Source organism: Schistocerca nitens, chromosome 4, assembly GCF_023898315.1.
Source record: "Schistocerca nitens isolate TAMUIC-IGC-003100 chromosome 4, iqSchNite1.1, whole genome shotgun sequence".
Taxonomy (NCBI): domain Eukaryota; kingdom Metazoa; phylum Arthropoda; class Insecta; order Orthoptera; family Acrididae; genus Schistocerca; species Schistocerca nitens.
In genome coordinates this window covers 949797019-949823471 of record NC_064617.1, presented here as the reverse complement: position 1 = coordinate 949823471, position 26453 = coordinate 949797019, and the positions used below count along the sequence as shown (strand labels likewise).

The 26453-nt window shown below is 43.5% G+C and overlaps 1 protein-coding gene across 1 annotated transcript in view; it reads left to right on the top strand.

Moving 5' to 3' along the window:
- The window catches only part of LOC126252712 (protein white-like), a 258277-nt gene that overhangs the window by 180539 nt on the left and 51285 nt on the right, over window positions 1-26453 (top strand). Inside the window, exons 8-9 of the mRNA XM_049953614.1 lie at window positions 13856-13987; window positions 21179-21407. Of these exons, the coding sequence (XP_049809571.1) occupies window positions 13856-13987; window positions 21179-21407 (361 nt within the window). The remainder of the gene's footprint in view (window positions 1-13855; window positions 13988-21178; window positions 21408-26453) is intronic.

Sequence of the window (26453 nt, the reverse complement as noted above, 5' to 3'; positions counted from 1 at the left end):
GTTACAGAGTGTGACCCTGTGTCCTCTGTGGCACTGGCAAGTGAGAAAGAAAAGTGTCCTTGACGAAAGTAATAGATATTACTCATGGGCATAAACCACAACAGCCTGCATCTGAAGTCTATGCTCGTTAGAATTTCTCGGTGTAGGTAGTTCCGCGTAAGTCCGGCAGGTGTCGATAGAGCCGCCTTTTATTGATGGAGCAGATGCACTTTACTTCATTGAAACTCGTCCGAGCGTCTCACACTCGAATTGCCCGGCGTCTACTACAGTTACACGAACGCCGCTATGTCACCCGCTCGAAGATCATGGCGCGTGAACCTGAGATGAAGTACAGCGCAAAAAGCAATTTCATTCCAAAGAATATATCCTGAGTGCGAGAGACGATGCTTCTTATAATTGTGACAGAGATTTTCACTAATGACTGACAAGGATGTCCGCTACATGTGGCAAGTGCTGTGTTCTCCCTACGGATCCGCCGTCACACATCTAAAGGCACATGTCTGCATAACACACCAAAGCATTCCTAGTTTGATTCAAAGTTACGGCTTTATAAGGTGCGTAGAAATGTGTGCCAGAGATCTTTGTCCATTTATATTAACTGTAGGATTTAGCACATTTTGTCAGGAGCTTGTAAAGGTTGGTTCAGAATTGGTACATGTAGACGTCTTCAACATTTTGCCTCATCCTACGACAGTATCACGAGACAGTGGAAGAAAAGCCGATGGTATATGAGAGAGTATGACGCCCAGCGTTATCCACGTCACACGCGTTATTACATATTGTATGTACCGCGAATGTATGGCGGATACATATAGCAAAATGTGTAACGTATCTATTACAGCCCAATTTGTTTAACAAAATCAGGCACTGCGAAATATGCCATTGGTGACAACGCTCTTTTCTGAGAAGAAATGACCTGGTGGATTTATTGAAAGTACGTTGAGGAAACATTATTGAAACTGTTAGGAGTAAACCCCCAGCATTATAATAAGATTTCATTTCTAACTGGCCGAGACGATATTATATGCAAGGCACTGCCGTCTTTCGGCATTATGTATGCACTACACGTGTTCTGAACACAATCCTGAACCACATTTTCGATGACGATTATTTGATAAATGAGACTGCAATGGTTTATTCCACGACATATGCTGCCAAAGAGACTCGGATTCGTTACAGAGAACCTTGAAGCAAGAAAGGAGAGTAGGTAATACAGCTCGTTTAAGGTGCAAAAGTGTATAGTTAGGCAGTACAGAAAATCCATAGAAATGCTTCTGGAGATAGGCGTATTTGAAAGACTTACTGGATACAACAACAACAATTCAAAACAACTCGTGATGTATCTAGAGTTATTCAAAGATGCAATAGGAGTGTTGGAAAACGAGAAGTATCCAACAATTCAGTTTGGTTTGTTATGCATGAACAAAGCGAAAAGTAATTGTTAATACAGGGCCCGAAGATACAGAGGTACGTTTGACTACTGTAGAACCATTTTTCTTAATGAGTACACGCTGCGTGTACATCAAATGAAAACTGCACTTAATTGCAAAACGGTAGTTTCAGTGCCACCGGTATTTTGATGGTACAATATGGCTGTCGTATTATCGTCTATTAACTGTAAATACTCTGAGCACTGAAAGAGCGTTGTGCCTGTCCCACAGAGGAGAAAGTCGAAGTTCGGACCTTGTTCAGAACAGTAATATTTCTGTAGTCGCCCTTTCGATTACTGAAAATTCAGTGTCTTATAGGGATGACACTTTAAAGACTGTCGGTCAGATATATGATGAAATTTCAGTTTCTGATGATCTAGAAAAATGTTATAACGTGGCTGTAATGTCCTGCTCTTTTTTGTGATACCTGTAAATATTTATTTAGGGTCTATATCGAATGACAGCTGCACTCAGCAGCCTAAACCGAAGTGACTAGTCTGTGGGAGATGCCATGCTCCATCTACCGTTGATATTGACTTTTATTTAACCCAAATGAATAGTAGCGACGACGATGACACGCTTGACAGGTGACAATGTAACCATACTTTCTTTTCCATGCTATCTAATTTAGCAAGAAAAATCCTTTGTGTTGCATCGTCAAACGTGAAGAACGAAAGACATTTTAGTGCGGCATGGAACCTTATCTCCTGTGTACGAAGCTGACTTCATCCTAAACCAGTCAATTCATTGCAATTAAAGTAACGGGTAATAATTCGGATATAATATGTTTCCTGTTAGATGTACAGGGTTATTACAAACGATTGAAGCGATTTCACAGCTTATTATTTGAGATATTTTCACAATGCTTTGCACACACATACAAAAACTCAAAAAGTTTTTTTAGACATTCACAAATGTTCGATATGTGCCCCTTTAGTGATTCGGCAGACATCAAGCCGATAATCAAGTTCCTCCCACACTCGGCGCAGCATGTCCCCATCAATGAGTTCGAAAGCATCGTTGATGCGAGCTCGCAGTTCTGGCACGTTTCTTGGTAGAGGAGGTTTAAACACTGAATCTTTCACATAACCCCACAGAAAGAAATCGCATGGGGTTAAGTCGGGAGAGCGTGGAGGCCATGACATGAATTGCTGATCATGATCTCCACCACGACCGATCCATCGGTTTTCCAATCTCCTGTTTAAGAAATGCCGAACATCATGATGGAAGTGCGGTGGAGCACCACCCTGTTCAAAGATGAAGTCGGCGCTGTCGGTCTCCAGTTGTGGCATGAGCCAATTTTCCAGCAAGTCCAGATACACGTGTTCAACCGTTTCTTCGCTCACTGCAGGCCGACCCGTTGATTTCCCCTTACAGAGGCATCCAGAAGCTTTAAACTGCGCATACAATCGCCGAATGGAGTTAGCAGTTGGTGGATCTTTGTTGAACTTCGTCCTGAAGTGTCGTTGCACTGTTATGACTGACTGATGTGAGTGCATTTCAAGCACGACATACGCTTTCTCGGCTCCTGTCGCCATTTTGTCTCACTGCGCTCTCGAGCGCTCTGGCGGCAGAAACCTGAAGTGCGGCTTCAGCCGAACAAAACTTTATGAGTTTTTCTACGTATCTGTAGTGTGTCGTGACCATATGTCAATGAATGGAGCTACAGTGAATTTATGAAATCGCTTCAATCATTTGTAATAGCCCTGTATATTATGACCACTGCCCACCCCAAGGTTCAGTACCTCGTGCTGGCTTTGCGGGCACGTGACGCAGTAAAGAAAGAATGTAAGCGGAAGAGAGACGAATGCGCACTCCTTATAGCGAAAATACTAGTCCTAAATGCGGAAATCTGCTGGTACAAGCGGTTCTGTAAAGGGCATATTGTTGTGGCACTGCGGCTGGGAGTCAGAATCTCTGAAACTGCGAAGTTGGTCACCTGATGGCGTACTACTGTCGTGAGCACCTATGGAAAGTGGTTTAAGGGTGGTGGAATAACGCATAGGCCGCTTGGTACTGGAAGTCCAAGTCTCATCACAAAACGTACAGGACGGAGGTTCCCACACTGTGTGATCCTGGATAGGCAGCGATCTGTGGCAGATCTGACGGCAGTGCACGATGCTGGTGCAAGCGCAAGTGTGTCGGACCACACCGCTCAAAAGCCATTATTGAACATGGAGCTCCTCGTCCAATGACCGTCACGTCTTCATGTGTTGACCCAACGACATCGTCAGTTATGATTACAGTGAGCACAGCATCACTCAGTTTTCACTGTGTATTAATGGCAACAAATCACCTGTCGAATGAGTCACGTTCCTCGTTACACTAAGTTCATGTTTGTTGGGTCCTTATACGCGGTGATCCAGGCAAATGGCTGGACGAAACATGCACCGTCGACACGGGGTACAATGAGCTGGGCCACCATGGTATTTAAGGTGATGAACGAAGGCATCAAGACAGCAGTGAACTACGTGAACATTCTTGCGGACCACCTGCTTTGCTCCATGGTTGAAGTCTCCTCTGATGCCGATGACATCTTCCAGCAGGACAACTCTCCGCAGAACAAGGCCAGAATCGTGCTGCAGTCGTTTGGGTCAACTCACACTGATATCATATCCAGCAAATGCCCCTGATCTCTTCCCATTGGAACACATATTGGGCGGCAGCTGCGAGCCCAAAAACCACCATCCCGTAATCTGCGGCAGTTCAGTGACCTGTGAGTAGATGGTTCAAATGGCTCTAAGCACTATGTGACTTAACATCTGAGGTCATCAGTCCCCTAGACTTAGAACTACTTAAACCTAACTAACCTAAGGACATCACACACATCCATGCCCGAGGCAGGATTCGAACCTGCGACGGTAGCAGCAGCGCGGTTTCGGACTGAAGCGCCCAGAACCGCTCGGCCACTGCGGCCGGCTGATTAAGTTTCACAGCTCACCCCACAAACGTTCGGCGTTTTCGTCTGTTTTTGAAACTGAAGATCTCCCTGAGCGAGGTTTATCTTCAACGCGTTCTTGGCTCCCCAGAAATAATTTGTTCCAGGGAAAACCTTGTGCTCTTGATAATGACTGTTCTCCATAGGCCTGCTTCAACTTTAAACTGTCACCCTCGCGGATCCCCCAAACTGAACACAAAATATGACTGCACAATGCTGCTTTAAATTCCGCTGTTCCATTTCCGCAAAACACAACAAAAATAAAACTTCACTGATGGCGTTCACGAAAATCACGTGATCGCTGTACGGAGCTGAAACTCTGAATGAGCGTCTGGAAGGAATGAACACACAGATGTGGACAAGTAGAACAATGTGGCGTTGCCAGAAAGCTCGCAGTGTTGCCAGTCTCATTATTTTTACTCACTCACCTGGTGCACCTTTCAGTCTCCCCAGAAGGTATTTTTACTGGGAGGTTCCACGGTAGATCTGATTACAGAGACAAGCCGTGGGAAAAATATGTGTTTTTAACGTTCGGTAATGAAATACTGCGACTTTTCACCTCTGTAAATCGGATCTGTCTTCGTCGTTGAATACAGTTTCATTTTCAGCATTAGAAGCTCCTCTTCGTGCTTTCCTTCTCTCTCATTCTCTCTCTCTCTCTCTCTCTCTCTCTCTCTCTCTCTCACGCAGACACACACGCGCGCCTTCTCTCTCTCTCTCTCCCTCTCTGCCTCTCCCTCTCTCTAGTCCTCTCTCTCTCTTGCGGACTGTGTAAGTCACAGAGTTTGCTGACTGCCGGGCGCCAGTGCTTGTGACTGCGTGACGTGCGAATTCGTTTGTACGTTTTATGCGGCGCAAACAAAACCCGTCACAGGGCGGCAATGCAGTTAGCTGTCCGTGGTCACCCCGGCGCGCACACACACACACACACACACGCGCGCACAGCTAACTCTATCGCGGGGGTTGCGCAGGGGAGCGCCGCCTGACAGCAAACGGCAACAGCGCGCCGGATTTTGTAAACAGCGTTAATGAGTTATCGCGGGATTGGCCCGTGTTTTAGTACACGATCGGGGGGGGGGGGGGGAGGGGGGGTGGAGGGGAGGGATGCTGGCCACTGAACTGGGTGACTCGTGCCTCGCTCTGCCCACACTCCACTACTACTGTGTTGCGGAGAAACTGTGGGATAAGCTAAAAACCTCCACTGCTGTCCCTATCTGGCAAAGAATGCAATTTACTCTGGCTGTATTTTTAATTAAAACTTATTACTTTTATACTCATATTTAGAAACCCACTTTCAGTATATATGGACTTACCTTCATGATATAATTATTCATTCTACTAGAATACTCATAATCTGTGCACCAAGACGTATGTGTCCTACCAAGTCTGGATAATCATTTAAGTAGCACATATTTAGCAGACAACTGGAGCTACCTTTTTAGACTGATTGCAGATGACACTGTTGTTTACCGTCTAGGTCAAGCGAATGGCAAAAGGATGTACACAATGTATGTGTAAGTAATTCAGCGTGAACATTAAAAAGTTTGACGTATTCCACAAGAGTATTGAAATATACGTTACGTTTCGGTTGCACGATTAATCACATAAATTTAAAAATTCTCCATTCAACAAAATATCTAGGTATTACAATTACTAACAACTTAAATTGGGACCATCACAGAGATAACATTTTGTCGAAGGTGAATGCAAGACTCTACTGTATAGCAGAACTCTCAGAAAGCGGAACAAATCTAAACAGACTTCCTGCACTAAGCTTGTACCTCCGCATCTGGAGTATTACTGCATTTTTTTAAGGGGACCACACCGTGGTTCAGGTCGAAAAAAATCGATTTTCGGTTTTTATCATATTTCGTTAGATTAAGGTTTTATTTAAGTGCTGTGAAAAAGATTTTCCTGACAAAAAAATTGTTTCGAGCATTTAAAGACCATTTTCCTACCATGTGTGTTTATATGCCGCGCCCACTTTTCTGTCACTCACTTTTCTGCATATATTTTAGATCTTTACACCCCCTACAACGCACTTTAGGGAGTTTTTTTACTCCAGAGTGTGTTGGCTATCCTTGGAATGCAACGGTCGGTATTCTTCTGTTTCTGCTGTTTGTAAACAACACGTAACATAATCCACAACTACGAACTTCAGCAGCCAGTGAAATTGGACACGTTAAGCGAGGCAGGACGTCAAACGGGCCGACTTGGAGCAGGAGGGGCATCACAGGACATTTTAATTTCCAGTGTCTTTACTTTTACTAATAAATTCATAAAACCTAGTCAGCATCACCAGGAAGGATTCAGGATTCACACTCACTGCAGTGGAAGTTCGAAAACATAGCAAAATAATTCTTTTTTACGTGTGAAATTTCATCATTTTTTTCACTTACTAATGGCTTCATTTGTTGCTATAGGTACACTTTTCTTCATAAGTTAGAGAGATTCTTCGATGAATTTTGCACAACATACATACCATACTTACAGGTGTATGAAACTCTAGAATTTATTTAATTTGTGAAAAAACGACACAAATTTTGTAGTTAATTACCTCAATTTTTACAACAGTTTTTAATAGATTTGGAAAATTCCAGAGTTTCATACACCTTTAAGTATGGTTTGTATGCTGTGCAAAATTCATCGAACCATCTCTCTTACTTATGAAGAAAAGTGTACCTATAGCAACAAATACTGCCATTAGTAAGTGAAAAAAAAGATGAAATTTCACATGTAAGAAAAATTACTTCGTTATGTTTTCGGACTTCCACTGCTATGAGTGTGAATTGTGAATCCTTCCTGGTCATGCTGACTACGTTTCATGAATTTATTTGTAAAAGTATAGATAGTGGAAATTAAAATGTCCTGTGCGGCCTCTCCTGCTCCACGTCGGCCCGTTTGACGTCCTATCCCCCTTATATGAAAGAAGACATTGGTGTCAGTCTGCATCTACGAAGAGATAATTCGAGAAATAGAAGTTCGGATTTGACGATGGTAGGGAACACCATGGGCAACGGTCTATTAAAAGTACGCAAGGTGAAATTGACCTTAAGTGATTTTTTTGGAAACGCTAGACACGAATGCAACTGAGATTTGAACCCGAAAATGCAGAACGCGAAATGACGTCGTCCGACAAGGACGTGAGACAGATCAGAGCAAAAGGGCAGCGGGAGTGGGTTTCATCTCGTATTAAGCTCGTGGAAGGGAAGGAGTGGGGGGAACGAAGTACAACTTCTGAAAAGTTTAAGGGACGCATTAAGAACTGTGTTTGCCGGCCGAAGTGGCCGTGCGGTTAAAGGCGCTGCAGTCTGGAACCGCGAGACCGCTACGGTCGCAGGTTCGAATCCTGCCTTGGGCATGGATGTTTGTGATGTCCTTAGGTTAGTTAGGTTTCACTAGTTCTAAGTTCTAGGGGACTAATGACCTCAGCAGTTGAGTCCCATAGTGCTCAGAGCCATTTGAACCAAGAACTGTGTTTATTGGTTGTCATTCACGCTAATTGGACCATTTTATAGTAACTACCTACTACCTGCAATATGCTTAGCTGAGAGAGATTTGGTGTGTGGCATGTAGCGTTAGGATATATTTCGAATGATTTTTATATTAACATTTGTAGTGGCTGGTAACACTAGAAAACAAAACTTTCGAAATGCGAAATCTTTTGGAACTCATACCCATCTGGAATTTTCAGTTTCAAGGAGAATAGCAGCGATCGGTGAAATAGTTTTGAGGTTTCATGACAACTGGCTTGCTACCAGTCAATATACAGTAGATGTTCCTCCTTTCTTTATTGAACTGTTACATCTGACTGTGTGGCAGTGCAGGATATCAGCACGTTTTGCAAAGATCTTACGTATATTCTAGTGGATAAGAGGGAGGGGGTGCGGGAGTAGATGCGACCGGGGTGACTTTTAGCCAGACGGAGTCAGGAAGACAGTGACTGTGTAAGTCATTTTACTGCTGCCGCTCTTCCATGGTACACGCACTACTGACAAAAGTGGCAACCGTTAGCGATAACCACTATACAGGGTGGTTCACGAAGATTTGCAAATATTTTAATAGGTTATTCTACAAGTAAATCTAAAGAAAAAGTTCATATAAACACAGGTCCGCAAATGTTTAGTTACGGAGCTACGGCTAACAAAAGATTTTTGCCTGAAATTCAGCAACTTCGCTAGTCTGAAGCCATCGCAAAACTGTACGAGGTTAACGTAAAGCACGATTTCCATTCATTTTATCGTTATTGGTCTGGCGAATCTAATACAACATGTCCCAGACGTGTATCTGCAGTAGTTTTTCAGATTATTTCCTGATTAGAAACGCTATGTAGAGAACCTGTCTCCGGTAATATTCGAAATAATCCGAATGGTTCGTGCATTCCGAATCCTCCGATGTCTATAACGTGCGCGATATTCGTTAACTGCTGCCGTAGTATTACCATCACATTTGCCATAAATAAACACCATATCGGCGTATTTATGCCGTAAATTTGAAAGGAATCCACATTTCATAAATAATCTACAAGCTACAACAGTTACTATGTGGTTTCACTTAAATACACTGTTGTTCCTATATTCTTTCACATCAACATCTACATTTATACTACGCAAGCCACTCAACGGTGTGTGGTGGAGGACACTTTAGGTGCCACTGTCATTAACTCCCTTTCCTGTTCCAGTCGCATATGGTTCGCGGTAAGAACGACTGCCGAAAAGCCTCCGTGCGCGCTCGGATCTCTCTAATTTTACATTCTTGATCTCCTCTGGAGGTATAAGTAGGGGGAAGCAATATATTCGATACCTCGTCCAGAAACGCACCCTCTCGAAACCTGGACAGCAAGCTACACCGCGATGCAGAGCGCCTCTCTTGCAGAGTCTGCCACTTGAGTTTGCTAAACATCTCCGTAACGCTATCACGCTTACCAAATAACCCTGTGACGAAACGCGCCGCTCTTCTTTGGATCTTCTCTATCTCCACTGTCAACCCGACCTGGTATGGATCCCATACCGATGAGCAATACTTAAGTATAGGTCGAACGAGTGTTTTGTGTGCCACCTCCTTTGTTGATGGACTACATTTTCTAAGGACTCTCCCAACGAATCTGAACCTGGCACCCGCCTTACCAACAATTAATTTCATGTGATCAGTCCACTTCAGATCGTTCCGTATGCATACTCCCAGATATTTTACAGAAGTAACTGCTACCAGTGATTGTTCCGCTATCATATAATCATTCAATAAAGGATCCTTCTTTCTATATATTCGCAATACATTACATTTGTCTATGTTAAGGGTCAGCTGCCACTCCCTGCACCAAGTGCCTATCCGTTGTAGATCTTCCTGCATTTCACTGCAATTTTGTAATGCTGCAACTTCTCTGTATACTACAGCATCATCCGCGAAAAGCCGCATGGAACTTCCGACACTATCTACTAGGTCATTTATATATATTGTGAAAAGCAATGGTCCCATAACACTTACCTGTGGCAAGCCAGAGGTTACTTTAACGTCTGTAGACGTCTCTCCATTGAGAACAACATGCTGTGACCTGTTTGCTAAAAGCTGTTCAATCCAGCCACACAGCTCTTACTTTGTTTTGCTTAACAACACAGAAAATTAACTCGTTTCAAGGTTAGGAAATGACTGAAACAACTCACTATCGGTTGCCAACAACAACATAAACGTTTATACATTATTAATGGAAAGTAAACAAATTTGCTTGCCGAATAATAAACTTTGCTTTTCTGGATGTTCTGAAAAACTACGGCGGATACACGTCTAGGACATGTTTTATAAGATTCCCCAGGCCAAGAACAACAAAACAAATGGAAATCGTGCTTTACTTTAACCTCGTGCAGTTTTGCGATGGCTTCATGTTAGCGAAGTTGCTGAATTTCAGGCAGAATCATTTATTAGCCGTTACTCCGTAACTAAACATTTGCTGACCTATGTTTGTATTGATTTTTTTCTTTAGTTTTACTTGTAGAATAAAATCTTGAAATATTTGCATATACTCTTGAACGACACTGTATATGAGGCAAAAAATTGAACTTTAGATATGACGTCAGACCTGTGTACTGCCGACGCTTTTAGAAACTGTTAGACTTTATATATATATATATGGTTCTGAGCGAGGTGAATGCCATCAGTACTGTGTTAGACTGCTTCAGTTTCACTACACTATTCAGGAAAAAGATAGTTGTATACATATATACACTGATGGAAAAAATTGTAGCACCAAACAATAATGTAGAGTAATAAAATTTGTGTAGGTAACGTATGTGATTAATACTGCAATATCGCCGGTTATTGTAAGAACGAGACAAGCAATGCAGGCTACATGGCGTCGGGCTCGGAGTAGCCTTTGAAAAACCAAGTTGAACCAATTCATTGTGTCATTCTGGTGCCAACTGTTGCTCACATTATTGTTTGACATGCAGTATGATGAGTCAGAGCCGTACGCCGAACACAATGTGATATGCCGGTACATTAATAACCGATGTAATCGCTACAGTTTTGAATGCAAGCATCAAACGTGAGTGCATTAAGTTGGACTGGTGCGGGATGTCAGTTTGTGGGAAGGAGTTGCATGCCTGCAGCAGTTCGTCGGTTAATACAGGGACACTTAATGCTGGTTGTGGATGATACTGGAGTTGTCCGATGATACGTGCCCAATTGGAGACATATTTGGTTATCGAAGAGGGCAAGGCCATATGTTGGCACTGTGTAGAACATGGAGCATGATGGGTTACAACAGCAGTAACAGGTATGTGCTCGAGTGTTGTTCTGTTGGAACCCACCACCCCACCCCAAATACGGAATGGCTGCACAACAGGCGGAATCACCAGACAGACGTACAATTTTGCAGTCAGGGAGCGTGGGATAACCACAAGAGTGATCCATCTGCCGTATGACATCGAGCCCCTGACAAAATTCCAGGTATATACGTTCAGTGTGTCTAGCACGCAGGTAGTCGCAAATGCAGAGCCTTTGGGGTTAGCGGAATGCACGCTACACGGAGTCTGGCTCGGAGCTGCCTTTGAAAAACCAATTTGTACCTATTCATTTTGTCATTCTGGTGCCAACTGTTTCTCACATTGTTGTTATATATCCAGTATGATTAGTCAGAGCCATACTCCGAACACAATGGTCTTCCCTCTCGCTAGTGTGTCGTGATCTTCTCGGGCCCTGCCCTTTTGCAACCACACGTTCTTGTGACCATCACTGCCAGCAGCTATGTACAGTGGCCACATTCCTGCCAAGCCTTTCTGCAGTAGCGCAGAAGGAGCATCCAGCTTGTCGTAGCCGTATTACACGACGTCGTTAAAACTTAGTAAGGTATTGATAATGGTGTCTTTGTCGTCTTAAAGGCATTGTATTGCACCTAAAAAGGACGGAGAGGCTCCGTCCCCGCCGCAGCCGCAGTGGTCGACAGCCCTACAACGACTACAGCAGTCCACTTCACCCCTCCACCGCCCCACACCGAACACAGGGTTACTGTGCGGTTCGGCCCCCGGTGCCCCCCCCCCCCCCCCCAGGGAACGTCTCACACCAGACCAGTGTAACCCCTATGTTTGCGTGGTAGAGTAATGGTGGTGACGCGTACGTGAAGAACTTGTTTGCGTAGCAATCGTCGATATAGTGTAACTGAGGCGGAATAAGGGGAACCAGGCCGCATTCGCCGAGGCAGATGGATAACCGCCGAAAAACCATCCACAGACTGGCCGGTTCACCAGACCTCGACACGAATCCGCCGGGAGGATTCGTGCCGGGGACCAGGCGCTCCTTCCCGCCCGGAAAGCCGTGCGTTACATCTACATCTACATCCATACTCCGCAAGCCACCTGACGGTGTGTGGCGGAGGGTACCTTGAGCACCTCTATCGGTTCTCCCTTCTATTCCAGTCTCGTATTGTTCGTGGAAAGAAGGATTGTCGGTATGCCTCTGTGTGGGCTCTAATCTCTCTGAATTTATCCTCATGGTCTCTTCGCGAGATATACGTAGGAGGGAGCAATATACTGCTTGACTCCTCGGTGAAAGTATGTCCTCGAAACTTCAACAAAAGCCCGTACCGAGCTACTGAGCGTCTCTCCTGCAGAGTCTTCCACTGGAGTTTATCTATCATCTCCGTAACGCTTTCGCGACTACTAAATGATCCTGTAACGAAGCGCGCTGCGCTCCGTTAGATCTTCTCTATCTCTTCTATCAACCCTATCTGGTGCGGATCAGTGCGGAGCAGTATTCAAGCAGTGGGTGAACAAGCGTATTGTAACCTACTTCCTTTGTTTTCGGATTGCATTGCCTTAGGATTCTTCCAATGAATCTCAGCCTGGCATCTGCTTTATCGACGAGCAACTTTATATGATCATTCCATTTTAAATCACTCCTACTGCGTACTCCCAGATAATTTATGGAATTAACTGCTTCCAGTTGCTGACCTGCTATATTGTAGCTAAATGATATGGGATCTTTCTTTCTAGGTATTCGCAGCACAGTACACTTGTCTACATTGAGATTCTATTGCCATTCCCTGCACCATGCGTCAATTCGATGCAGATCCTCCTGCATTTCAGTACAATTTTCCATTGTTACAACCTCTCGATACACCACAGCATCATCTGCAAAAAGCCTCAGTGAACTTCCGATGTCATCCACAAGGTCATTTATGTATATTGTGAACAGCAACGGTCCTACGACACTCCCCTGCGGCACACCTGAAATCACTCTTACTTCGGAAGACTTCTCTCCATTGAGAATGACATGCTGCGTTCTGTTATCTAGAAACTCTTCAATCCAATCACACAATTGGTCTGATAGTCCATATGCTCTTACTTTGTTCATTAAACGATTGTTCATTAGACCGCATGGCCAACCGGGCGGGCTGTCTTAAAGGCATACTTGGCTAACATCAACTCCCACATCCAGTCTCGAAGGTAACGACCGTTACAGCGTGTATTTGAAGCAAACCTGGTCTGCATCCTCATAGTGGTGCTACTAGAGCCGTTATAAAGCGACTGGAGCGAAATTTTAATACACATCGTCTTTCGGATGTAGAATGATATTTTAACATATACTTTGGGTTATGGAACTTATACCACTTTCATTCAAGACAAGGTATTATTTGCTGATTACAGGTCCCAGTTACTACTGCTTCTAATACTACATGACTCATTGGAGTATTCTTCCTTTATTCCAGATTACTGTTATGTTTCTGAACAGTACTTAACCTATTTATTTCCTGTACACTCAGAAACATCCAGATAGCAATCTTCTCCAAGTAAACCAGCGATGACAAAATTGCTGCCTAAGTACCTGCACTGATTACAGGAAATATGCACTCTTAAAGAAATCATCTTCTTCTGACGATAAGCAGGAGATCTAACTGACAAAGTGTTAGACATAATACTTGAGTTTCAGTATGATTTTCTCACCTGCATCTTTACTCTTAATTACGCAATGTATGAAATGTATACTTTTTTTTCAGATGCTGTCTCTTATGATTGGAACAGTATTTTTTGGACAGAAGACGGATCAGGCGGGAGTAATGAACATGAATGGCGCTATCATCTTATTTATGACAAACATGACGTTCCAGAATGTCTTCGCTGTAATAACGGTAAGCATAATAAAACAATTTTCGCAACTTGTGTCAAAAAGGTTGTTTGCTTTTCAAATATCTGAAAGGGTATAGCTAAGAATGGTGGCATGCCAGTAATGACAATTTAACTGAGGGTCGAACTAGTGGAGCATGGGTGGATTTCCTGTGGTCACGTTCACACAATTTGTTATAAAATAATAAAAGAAAATAAAATTAATACGTCTGTACTACTTGTAATCTACTTACCGCTACGTTTTGCTGATTCTTAACCGTAACAGTTTTATTTGCGGTGATCGGACTTGGATGTGGGATGGTTAACAAAGCGAACACGCTTCACACGAATCCTGTTATGTTGCCAAAAGCGGAAACGTATCTTTGCTTCAGTTTAAGTGGAAAGGTTGCTTTGAAAGGGTAACAGCTCACTCCATTTACTCCGTTTATTGACTTTGTAAGAAAAATTATACTTCATAAGAATAGTCAGATCCAACCATGCTCATAGTAGTAGTTAGCTTCAGTTGTACTTTGTCACTGAAGTTTCTCATTGCTGTATTACTTTTTCAAAATGAACTTCAGTCTATAAAAGTTCGCTTTATTATTAATTACTGATTAGGTAATAAAAAAGCCCACCAGTAGATAGTACTGGCTGATGACGATTCTGATTTTTCCCTGATTTCGAATGTAACACCTTCCGCAAATAAACTGATTATTCACTCACTGTTGCAATACCACTCAATGTCAGACTTCAACACTCATTTTTTATGGATGACTTCGAGGAATAGGCTCTGGAATCTGTTAGTTTGAAGCCTACAGTATTTTGGAGGTATGCTGATAACACGTTTGTAGTGTAGACCCATGGAGAAGATAAATTAAAAGAATTTTTAAATCATGTGTATTCCATCCATAGACAAATTCAGTTCACGATGGAAATCGAAAAAGATGGGTGCTTGCCAGTTTCGGATGTTTTGATACGACACAAAGATGATGGCACTTTGGGACATGCAGTATAACGGAAACCGACCCTTACGGATTTATATTTACGCACAAATATCTGTCACTATCCTTCGCAGACGATGAGTGTTCTCAGAACTGTGGTACACAGTGCACACGTCATTGCTGACGAGAGGAGTCAGCAGGACGAGCTTCTGCAGTTCAGAAGAAGTTTTGAAGCCAACGGGTACTCTCCAGATCAGATACGTAAGTCACTACGAATGAAACCGACAGTGGGTGCAAGGAGTGCAGAAGAAGACACGGAAATTTTAAATCTATGGGTTTTCTACCATACGTGGGAAGCCTATCGTCAAAAATAGGATCCTCAGAAAACACAAGTGAAAGTGAATTTTCGCCCACCAAAGCACTCCTGGGTTCCGTTAAAGATCATCTGGTGCTTCGGAAGGCTGAGATTTACAAGATCCCATGTGAGTGTGGGCGTTCACACATCGGACAGAAGACACGTACAATCCATGAGAGACGCAAACAACAACGCAGGTACACCCGGCTTTTACAATCTCATAAATCGGCGTGGGCAGGGCATTGTATAGCCACTGGGCACTCTACGAAACGTTCGACATTTTAGCGTCGACTTCATTTTCCTGGAACTTGGTAGTGAAAGAAGTAACTGACATGCTGTTGGTGACAAATTTAATTGATAGAGATCGCGGCTTCAGCTTCGACATATTATGGAATCCGGCACTTTCTATAATAAACTCGCATAGACGTCGCAACGGCGCAGCTCGCAGTAACACATCGATAGCGCCGTGTGGTTCGACCATGTAGAATAGAGCTAATTCTATGCATTGCTGCATCTCTTTGCCGCAGGTCAACGTCTCTGGCGCCTTGTGTATGTACACTACTGGCCATTAAAATTGCTACACCAAGAAGAAATGCAGATGATAAACGGGTATTAATTGGACAAATATATAACACTAGAACTGACATGTGATGACATTTTCACGCAATTTGGGTGCATAGATCATGAGAAATCAATACCCAGAACAACCACCTCTGGCCGTAATAACGGCCTTGATATGCCTGGGCATTGAGTCGAACACAGCTTGGATGGCGTGTACGGGTACAACTGCCCATGTACCTTGAATACGATACCACAGTTCATCATCTGGCGTATTCTGACGCCCCAGTTGCTCGGCCACCATGGAGCAGACGTTTTCAGTTGGTGAGTGATCTGGAGAATGTGCTGGCCAGGGCAGTAGTCGAACATTTTCTGTATCCAGAAAGGCCCGTAAAGGACCTGCAACATGCGGTCGTGCATTATCCTGCTGAAATGTAGGGTTTCGCAGGCATCGAATGCAGAGTAGAGCCATGGGTCGTAACACATCTGAAATGTAACGTCCACTGTTCAAAGTGCCGTCAATGCGAACAAGAGGTGACCGATACGTGTAACCACTGGCACCCCATACCATCACGCCGGGTGATACGCCAGTATGGCGATGACGAATACACGCTTCCATTGTGCGTTCACCGCGATGTCGCCAAACACGGGTGCGACCATCATAATGCTGTAAACAGAACCTGGATTCATCCGAAAAAATGACGTTTTGCCATTCGTGCACCCAGGTTCGTCGTTGAGTACACCATCACATGCGCTCCTGTCTGTGATGCAGCGTCAAGGGTAACCGCAGTCATGGTCTCCGAGCTGATAGTCCACGCTGCTGCAAACGTCGTCGAACTGTTCGTGCAGATGGTTGTTGTCATGCAAACGTCCCCATCTGTTGACTCAGGGATCTAGACGTGGCTGCACGATCCGTTACAGCCATGCGGATAAGATGCCTGTCATCTCGAATGCTAGCGATACGAGGCCGTTGGGATCCAGCACGGCGTTCCGTATCATCCTCTTGAACCCACCGATTCCATATTCTGTTAACAATCGTTGGATCTCGACAAACGCGAGCAGCAATGGCGCGATACGATAAACCGCAATCGCCATAGGCTACAATCCGACCTTTATCAAAGTCGGAAACGTGATGGTACGCATTTCTCCTTCTTACACGAGGCATCACAACAACGTTTCACCAGACAACGCCGGTCAACTGCTGTTTGTGTATGAGAAATCGGTTGGAAACTTTCCTCATGTCAGCAGGTTGTAGGTGTCGCCACCGGCGCTAACATTCTGTGAATGTTCTGAAGAGCTAATCATTTGCATATCACAGCATCTTCTTCCTGTCGGTTACATTTCGCGTCTGTAGCAATTTTAATGGCCAGTAGTGAAGGGAGACGAAAATTTAATAGTCATGGGTGACTGTAATTCGTCAGTAGGAAAAGGGAGAGAGGGAAACATAGTAGGTGAATATGGATTGGGGGGAAGAAATGAAAGAGGAAGCCGCCTTGTAGAATTTTGCACAGAGCATAACTTAATCATAGCTAACACTTGGTTCAAGAATCATAAAAGATGGTTGTATACCTGGAAGAATCCTGGAAACACTAAAAGGTATCAGATAGATTATATAATGGTAAGACAGAGATTTAGGAACCAGGTTTTAAATTGTAAGACATTTCCAGGGGCAGATGTGGATTCTGACCACAATCTATTGGTTATGAACTGCAGATTGAAACTGAAGAATTTAAGGAGATTGGACCTGGATAAACTGAAAGAACCAGAGGTTGTAGAGAGTTTCAGGGAGAGCATAAGGGAACAATTGACAGGAATGGGGGAAGGAAATACAGTAGAAGAAGAGTGGGTAGCTCTGAGGGATGAAGTAGTGAAGGCAGCAGAGGATCAAGTAGGTAAAAAGACGAGGGCTAATAGAAATCCTTGGGTAACAGAAGAAATATTGAATTTAATTGATGAAAGGAGAAAATATAAAAATGCAGTGAATGAAGCAGGCAAAAGGGAATACAAACGTCTCAAAAATGAGATCGACAGGAAGTGCAAAATGGCTAAGCAGGGATGGCTAGAGGACAAATGTAAGGATGTAGAGGCTTGTCTCACTAGGGGTAAGATAGATACTGCCTACAGGAAAATTAAAGAGGCCTTTGGAGAGAAGAAAACCTCTTGTATGAATATCAAGAGCTCAGATGGCAACCCAGTTCTAAGCAAAGAAGAGAAGGCAGAAAGGTGTAAGGAGTATATAGAGGGTTTATACAAGGGCGATGTACTTGAGGACAATATTATGGAAATGGAAGAGGATGTAGATGAAGATGAAATGGGAGATAAGATACTGCGTGAAGAGTTTGACAGAGCACTGAAAGACCTGAGTCGAAACAAGGCCCCGGGAGTAGACAACATTCCATGAGAACTACTGATGGCCTTGGGAGAGCCAGTCCTAACAAAACTCTACCATCTGGTGAGCAAGATGTATGAGACAGGCGAAATACCCACAGACTTCAAGAAGAATATAATAATTCCAATACCAAAGAAAGCAGGTGTTGACAGATGTGAAAATTACCGAACTATCAGTTTAATAAGTCACAGCAGCAAAATACTAACGCGAATTCTTTACAGACGAATGGAAAAACTGGTAGAAGCGGACCTCGGGGAAGATCAGTTTGGATTCCGTAGAAATGTTGGTACACGTGAGGCAATACTAACCTTACGACTTATCTTAGAAGAAAGATTAAGAAAAGGCAAACCTACGTTTCTAGCATTTGTAGACTTGGAGAAAGCTTTTGACAACGTTAACTGGAATACTCTCTTTCAAATTCTGAAGGTGGCAGGGGTAAAATACAGGGAGCGAAAGGCTATTTACAATTTGTACAGAAACCAGATGGCAGTTATAAGAGTCGAGGGGCATGAAAGGGAAGCAGTGGTTGTAGCCTCTCCCCGATGTTATTCAATCTGTATATTGAGCAAGCAGTAAAGGAAACAAAAGAAAAATTTGGAGTAGGTATTAAAATTCATGGAGAAGAGTTAAAAACTTTGAGGTTCGCCGATGACATTGTAATTCTGTCAGAGACAGCAAAGGACTTGGAAGAGCAGTTGAACGGAATGGACAGTGTCTTGAAAGGAGAATATAAGATGAACATCAACAAAAGCAAAACGAGGATAATGGAATGTAGTCAAATTAAATCGGGTGATGCTGAGGGGATTAGATTAGGAAATGAGACACTTAAAGTAGTAAAGGAGTTTTGCTATTTAGGGAGCAAAATAACTGATGATGGTCGAAGTAGAGAGGATATAAAATGTAGACTGGCAATGGAAAAAAATGGTTCAAATGGCTCTGAGCAGTATGGGACTTAACATCTATGGTCATCAGTCCCCTAGAACTTAGAACTACTTAAACCTAACTAACCTAAGGACATCACTCAACACCCAGCCATCACGAGGCAGAGAAAATCCCTGACCCCGCCGGGAATCGAACGGTGGAACCCGGGCGTGGGAAGCGAGAACGCTACCGCACGACCACGAGATGCGGGCGGCAATGGAAAGGAAATCGTTTCTGAAGAAGAGAAATTTGTTAACATCGAGTATAGATTTAAGTGTCAGGAAGTCCTTTCTGAAAGTCTTTGTATGGAGTGTAGCCATGTATGGAAGTGAAACATGGACGATAACCAGATTGGACAAGAAGAGAATAGAAGCTTTCGAAATGTGGTGCTACAGAAGAATGCTGAAGATAAGGTGGGTAGATCACGTAACTAATGAGGAGGTATTGAATAGGATTTTGGAGAAGAGAAGTTTGTGGCACAACTTGACTAGAAGAAGGGATCGGTTGGTAGGACATGTTTTGAGGCATCAAGGGATCACAAATGTAGCATTGGAGGGCAGCGTGGAGGGTAAAAATCGTAGAGGGAGACCAGGAGATCAATACACTTAGCAGATTCAGAAGGATGTAGGTTACAGTAGGTACTGGGAGATGAAGAAGCTTGCACAGGATAGAGTAGCATGGAGAGCTGCATCAAACCAGTCTCAGGACTGAAGACCACAACAACAACAAGTGTATTTGCGGCAACAACTCACATTCTTTTGACCTTTAGCAAATTTTGGCGACGATCTATTCTTATCGCTAGACACAACTGAGTTCCTTTCTTCCTAATCTGTGAAGCTGTTATTTCTTATGGTTATTTATTAGCTTTTTAAATGAAAGATATTCTTTCAGATTCGTTGGAAATCATATCCCTTAATCTTGAATTCCTGATGCCTTTTTTACTGGACGTTGGGAAACTCAACAACAAAATATATTCTCGTCCCTGTTATCCATTCGGGTGAGGGAGCGAGATACGTGCAGTAGTGTTGGTGCCCAGACGTATCAAGCCCGTTATTACAGCCAGAGGTGGTTGTTCTGGTAATGATTTCTCGCGATCTATGCATCCAAATTGCGTGGAAATGTAATCACATGTCAGTTCTAGTATAATATATTGGTCCAATGAATACCCGTTTATCATCTGCATTTCTTGTTGGTGTAGCAATTATATGGCCAGTGGTGTATGGGGCATATTAATCATAACTGCATAAGCAGAGGCAAAATATTACAAGAAAAAGTGACGGTTACATCAGCCAACTTAAATTTAGAGATAAGAAAGATGTTTATTATATCTCTGGAGCTTGGCGTTATGTTTCTCGGGAACGTGGCCTGTTAGTGCGTTTGATAATAGGCGTTTGGAACCATTCGAAGTGTGTTGCTACATGAGTATGGAAAAGACCTCCTGAGCACAAAAGCTCACAAATAAACAAATTCTCTGAAAAATAGATGAAAAAATCTGTCTTTTACTAACAGTGTGCAAAATGATAGGTCACGTGATTGGCCAGCACTACCGACACAGTCCACCCCGACAGCTGAATGGTCAGCGTGACGGACTGCCGTCCTAAAGGGCCCGGGTTCGATTCCCGGCTAGGTCGGGGATTTTCTCCGCTCAGGGACTGGGTGTTGTGTTGCCTTCATCATCATTTCATCCCCATCCGGTGCGCAGGTCGCCCAATGTGGAGTGGAAATGTAATAAGACCAGCAACAAGGTGGCCGAGCCTGCCCCGTAAAGGGCCTCCCGACCAATGACGCCAAACGCTCGTTTCCATTTCACTACCGACACAGTAGTTCGATAGATAATGTAATGGGAGGAACGATTCGGAAAGACCTAGACTGCACCACCCCAGACAAACCAGATGCGTTGTTGGAGCAGTCTCGTACGGGGAAGTGAAGGGACTAGGAGGGAAGAAATAGCACTGTTGCCGACCAGTCTTCATACTGACACTGGAGAGGAACCTTAACAGTTACTTAATTTAGTCCGCAAGAAGTGGCCAACGACGCTGAACGCCTGCGGCAGGTGTTCTCCGACGAGCTGGCGGTGTTCCTGCGAGAGCACCTGAACGGCATGTACCGCGTGGACGTGTACTTCCTCAGCAAGACGCTGGCCGAGCTGCCCGTCTTCGCCGCCATCCCGTGCCTCTTCACGACCGTCTTCTACTACATGGTCGGCCTCAACCCGGAACCCAGCCGCTTCGTCATCGCCATGGTCGTCGCCGCACTCGTCACCGGAGTCACCACGTCGTTTGGTGAGTGTCCACGCTGACTAGAATGTGCCAATCAATTATTTAAGACTTCTATACGTCATTTGAACAACTCTGTTATGGAAATTGTGTTGAACGACTCGTTGCTTTTCTTCTTTGTTTTGTTTCTTACCGACCACCAGTTTTTAAATAAAAACTCCAACATGAAATTGAAGGGGTTGTCCAGAAAGAATGATCTTAGATTGGATTTAAAATTTGCGTTACCACCTTTTAATGTTATTTGATAATTTATCAACAAGATTTGTTGGTACTGACAGCTTCTGTAATGGGTAACAAAGGTGATATTATCCTCTAGCGGCGTAAAGGCAACATGTAGTCCATAATCTATTGCTTATTAAGGTCACTGATTGATTGCGTACAAACAATTATTGTTATATATGAAGACAGTAACTGTTCTTGCAAGAACAGATACTATTGATGACCGCGCAGCTTCTCTAGAATAAATGAAAATTAATTAAAACACTCAGCTGCCGACAGGTGTTGTTGGTATACCTTGATGGAGAGAGTTGAAAATGCGTGCCCCGACGGGGACTCGAACCCGGGATCTTCTGCTTACATGGCAGACGCTCTATCCATCTGAGCCTCCGAAGACGCAGGTTAAGAGTGCTACTGCAGGGACTTATCCATTGCACGCTTCCCGTGAGACCCACATTCCCACCTGTCCACAACCTACATACGTAATGTACCTATTGATATGTACCATGTAAGCAGGACATCCCGGGTTCGAGTCCCGGTCGGGGCACACATTTTCAACTGTCCACATCGAGGTATACCAGCTGAAGGTTTCAATTAATTATCATTTATTCTAGAGAAGCTGCACGGTCATCAATGGTATCTAATCTTTCGAGAACAGTTACTATCTTCATATAGAGTTAAAGGCTACTCGGCCATTGACCTTCGTCTGTGCTAATGCGCACAGGTTGCCCGAACTCTTATGGGAATCGTCACCTTAGTGGGCGCGAGAAATGAGTGAATGGGCCAATATGTATTAGGTACTTTACGTATGTAGATTAATGACAGTTGGGAATGTGGGTCTCACGGGAAGCGTGCAAGGGATAAGTCCCTGCAGTCGCCCTATTCATCTGTGTCCTCAGTGGATCACGTGGATTTGCCGGCACGGTAGTTCAGCGTGTTCGGTCAGAGTTAGCTGCCCTCTGTAATTAAAAAAAAACTGAGATCACCGATCAACGACGAACTTAAACAGGTGCCTTAGGACGACCCCCCCCCCCCCCCCCGAGCAGATGCAACGAACGAAAGCCAACAATATGAGACTTAAAAAAAAAAAAAAAAAAGACGGATAGAGCGATAGAGCGTCTCCCATGTAAGCAGGAGATCCCGGGCTCGAGTCCCAGTCGGGGCACACATTAGAACTGTCCCCATCGAGGTATATCAACAACACCTGTTGAGGGTTTAAATTATTGTTAGGTAATTGCTGCAATGGTGACTGAACTAGTGTACCAATGTTATTTCAACTCTTTAGTATCAACTACTCTCATACATATCAACAATTCTATCACAGGCGTGTTTGACAACTCATTATGATTTTATTTGCATGGCTGTTTTAAAGAAACGGCTGTGGACATTAATAGAACAGATATCGAAAGTACGGTCAAAGAAGTGTAGATCTCTTGACTGAGGCGATGCGTTACGGAGTTAAAGTGATTCTGAGCTTTAGTTAACTGCTTATAAACACTTAATACTGTAAGTACCAATATGTTATGTTATATTCTTAATTAATTTGCTTTTAATAGCATACGTCATCGTTTTTGTTTTGTCACATTACTTCCAACACAGCTTCAGTTCATTGCATAAAGAACAACTGGAGGCCATGACAATTCTATCAGGTTATCGGAATAAAATATCTGAACTTTGCAAATTATAGCGGGTTTTATTGCAGATATTTTTATTTTTTCTTTATTTTTCGACTTGTCGCTCTTCTGACTGGTTTGTGCGGCCCGCCACGAATTCCATTCGTGTGTCAACCTCTTCATCGCAGAGTAGCATTTTCAACAACTTACGCCCTCAGTTATTTTCTGGATGTGTTCCAATCTCTGCCTTCCTCTGAATTTTTACTTACTACAGCTCCCTCTAGTACCATGATAGTTATTCCCTGATGTCCTCCCATCCTGTTCCTCTTTCTTCTCTGTGTTTTCCACTGATTCCTTTCCTATTCTGAGCATAACCTGGTAATTGCTTACCTTATCAATCCACCTAATTTTCAACATTCATCCGTAGCATTATACCTGAAATACTTAGATTTCGGTTTTTCCAGAGTCCATGTTTCACTACCATACAATGGCGTGCTCCAAAAGTACATTCCTAGAAATTTCTTCCACAAACTAAGGCCAATATTTGATACTAATAGACTTTTCTTAGCTAGGAATGCCCGTGCCGCCAATGCTAGTTTACTTTTCATGTCCTCCTTGCTCCGTCCGTTATTGGTTATATTGCTGCCGAGATAGTAGAATTCCGTAACTTCAGCTTTTGCGTGACCGTCAGTTCTGACGTTAAGTTTCTCACTGTCCTTATTACTGCTACTTATCATTAATGTCATCTTTCTTCGAATTTCGTCTCAGTCCATATTCTGTGCTCATTAGACCATTTCATTCAGCGGATTATGTAATCCTTCTTCAGTTTTACTGACCATAGCAATGTTAACAACGAATCGTATCACTGATACCCTTTCACAATGTATTTTAATTCCTATCCTGATTTTTTCTTTTATTTCCGCCATTCCTTCTTCCATGTACAAATTGAACAGTAGGGGAGAAAGTATACATTCCTGTTTTACGCCCTTCCCAGTTCTTGGTTTTCTACCCTTATTATTCCCTTTTGGCTCTTGGCTCCCTATAGCTTACTCCTATTTTCCTCAGAATTTCGAACACCTCGTACCATTTGACGCTGTCGAACACTTTGTCCAGGTCGTAGAATCCCATGTTATTTTTATATGTGGCACTTTCATATGCTCACAAAACAGTGTGTTGGTCGTTTTTCCTCTGCATCAAACAGTCTTCCATTAAGATTTAACTAAATTTACGACCTAATGTTTTCTGCCCAGTCGCAATTGCAACACTAAATGGAAGTTGCCTGTCAGTGTATACTATCCGTTTTGTGCCCCCTCATCCACACTTCGAACCGTGACTTGCTACGCAGGGGAAAATAAGCATTAATGGCTGGCTCTTGCCACATATACTTAGAGGTCCTACCAAACCCAAAAATATAGGATTTGTAATAGCTGTAACTGTCAGTCTGTATCACATGTACAGGGTGGTCCATTGATCGTGACCGGGCCAAATATCTCACGAAATAAGCGTCAAACGAACAAACTACGAAGAACGAAACGTCTACCTTGAAGGGGAAACCAGATGGCTCTATAGTTGGCCCGCTAGATGGTGCAGCCATAGGTCAAACGGATATCAACTGTTTTTTTTAAAATAGGAACCCCCATTTTTTATTACATGTTCGTGTAGTACGTAAAGAAATAGGAAAGTTTTAGTTGGACCACTTTTTTCGCTTTGTGATATATGGCGCTGTAATAGCCACAAACATATGGCTCACAATTTTAGACGAACAGTTGGTAACAGGTAGGTTTCTTAAATTAAAATACAGAACGTAGGTACGTTTGAACATTTTGTTTCGGTTGCTCCAATGTGATACATGTACCTTTGTGAACTTATCATTTCTGAGAACACATGCTGTTACAGCGTGATTACCTGTAAATACCACATTAATGCAATAAATGCTCAAAATTATGTCCGTCAGCCACAATGCATTTGTCAATACGTGTAACGACATTCCTCTCAACAGCGAGTAGTTCGCCTTCCGTAATGTTCGCACCATACATTGACAATGCACGGGCGCATGTTGTCAGGCGTTGTCGGTGGATCACGATAGCCGGGCCATGGTATGGTGCGTCGACGACCAATCCACCTGCCATTAAATATGCTATTCAGTACCGCTTCAACCGCACGCGAGCTATTTGCCGGAAATCCATCATGTTGGAAGTACATCGCCATTCTTTGAAACATTACGGTAGAACATTACGTAGGAAATCAGCATACTTTGCACCATTTCGAATGCCATCGATAAAAAGGGGGCCAATTATCCTTCCTCCCATAATGCCGCACCGTACATTAACCCGAAAAGGTCGCTGATGTTCCACTTGTCGCATCTATCGTGGATTTTCCGTTGCCCAATAGTGCATATTATGCCGGTTTAGGTTACCGCTATTGGTGAATGACGCTTCGTCCCTAAACGCGTGCAAAAAAATGTGTCATCGTCCCGTAATTTCTCTTGTGCCCAGTGGCAGAACTGTACACGACGTTCAATGTCGTCGCCATGCAACTCCTGGTGCATAGAAGTATGGTACCGTTCTAATCGATGTCGATGTAGCATTCTCAACACCGACGTTTTTGAGATTCCCGATTCTCGTGCAGTTTGTCTGCTACTGATGTGCGGATTAGCCACAACAGCAGCTGAAACACGTACTTGGGCATCATAATTTGTTGCAGGTCGTGGTTGACGTTTCACATGTGGCTGAACACTTCCTGTTTCCTTAAATAACTTAACTATCCGGCGAACGATCCGGACGCTTGGATGATGTCGTCCAGGATACCTAGCAGCATACATAGCACACGCCCGTTGGGCATTTTGATCACAAAGGCCATACATCAACACGATATTGACCTTTTCCGCAATTGGTATACGGTCCATTTTAACACGGGTAATGCATCACGAAGCAAATACCGTCCGCACTGGCGGAATGTTACGTGACACCACGTACTTATACGTTTGTGATTATTACAGCGCCATCTATCACAAAGCGTAAAAAGTGGTCCAACTAAAACATTTATATTTCTTTACGTATTACACGAACATGTAATAAAAATTGGAGTTCCTACTTAAAAGAACGCAGTTGATATCCGTTTGACCTATGGCTGCGCCATCTAGCGGGCCAACCATAGCACCATCTGGTTTCTCCCTTCAAACTACACGAGTTTCGTTCATTGTAGTTTTTCCGTTTGATGCTTA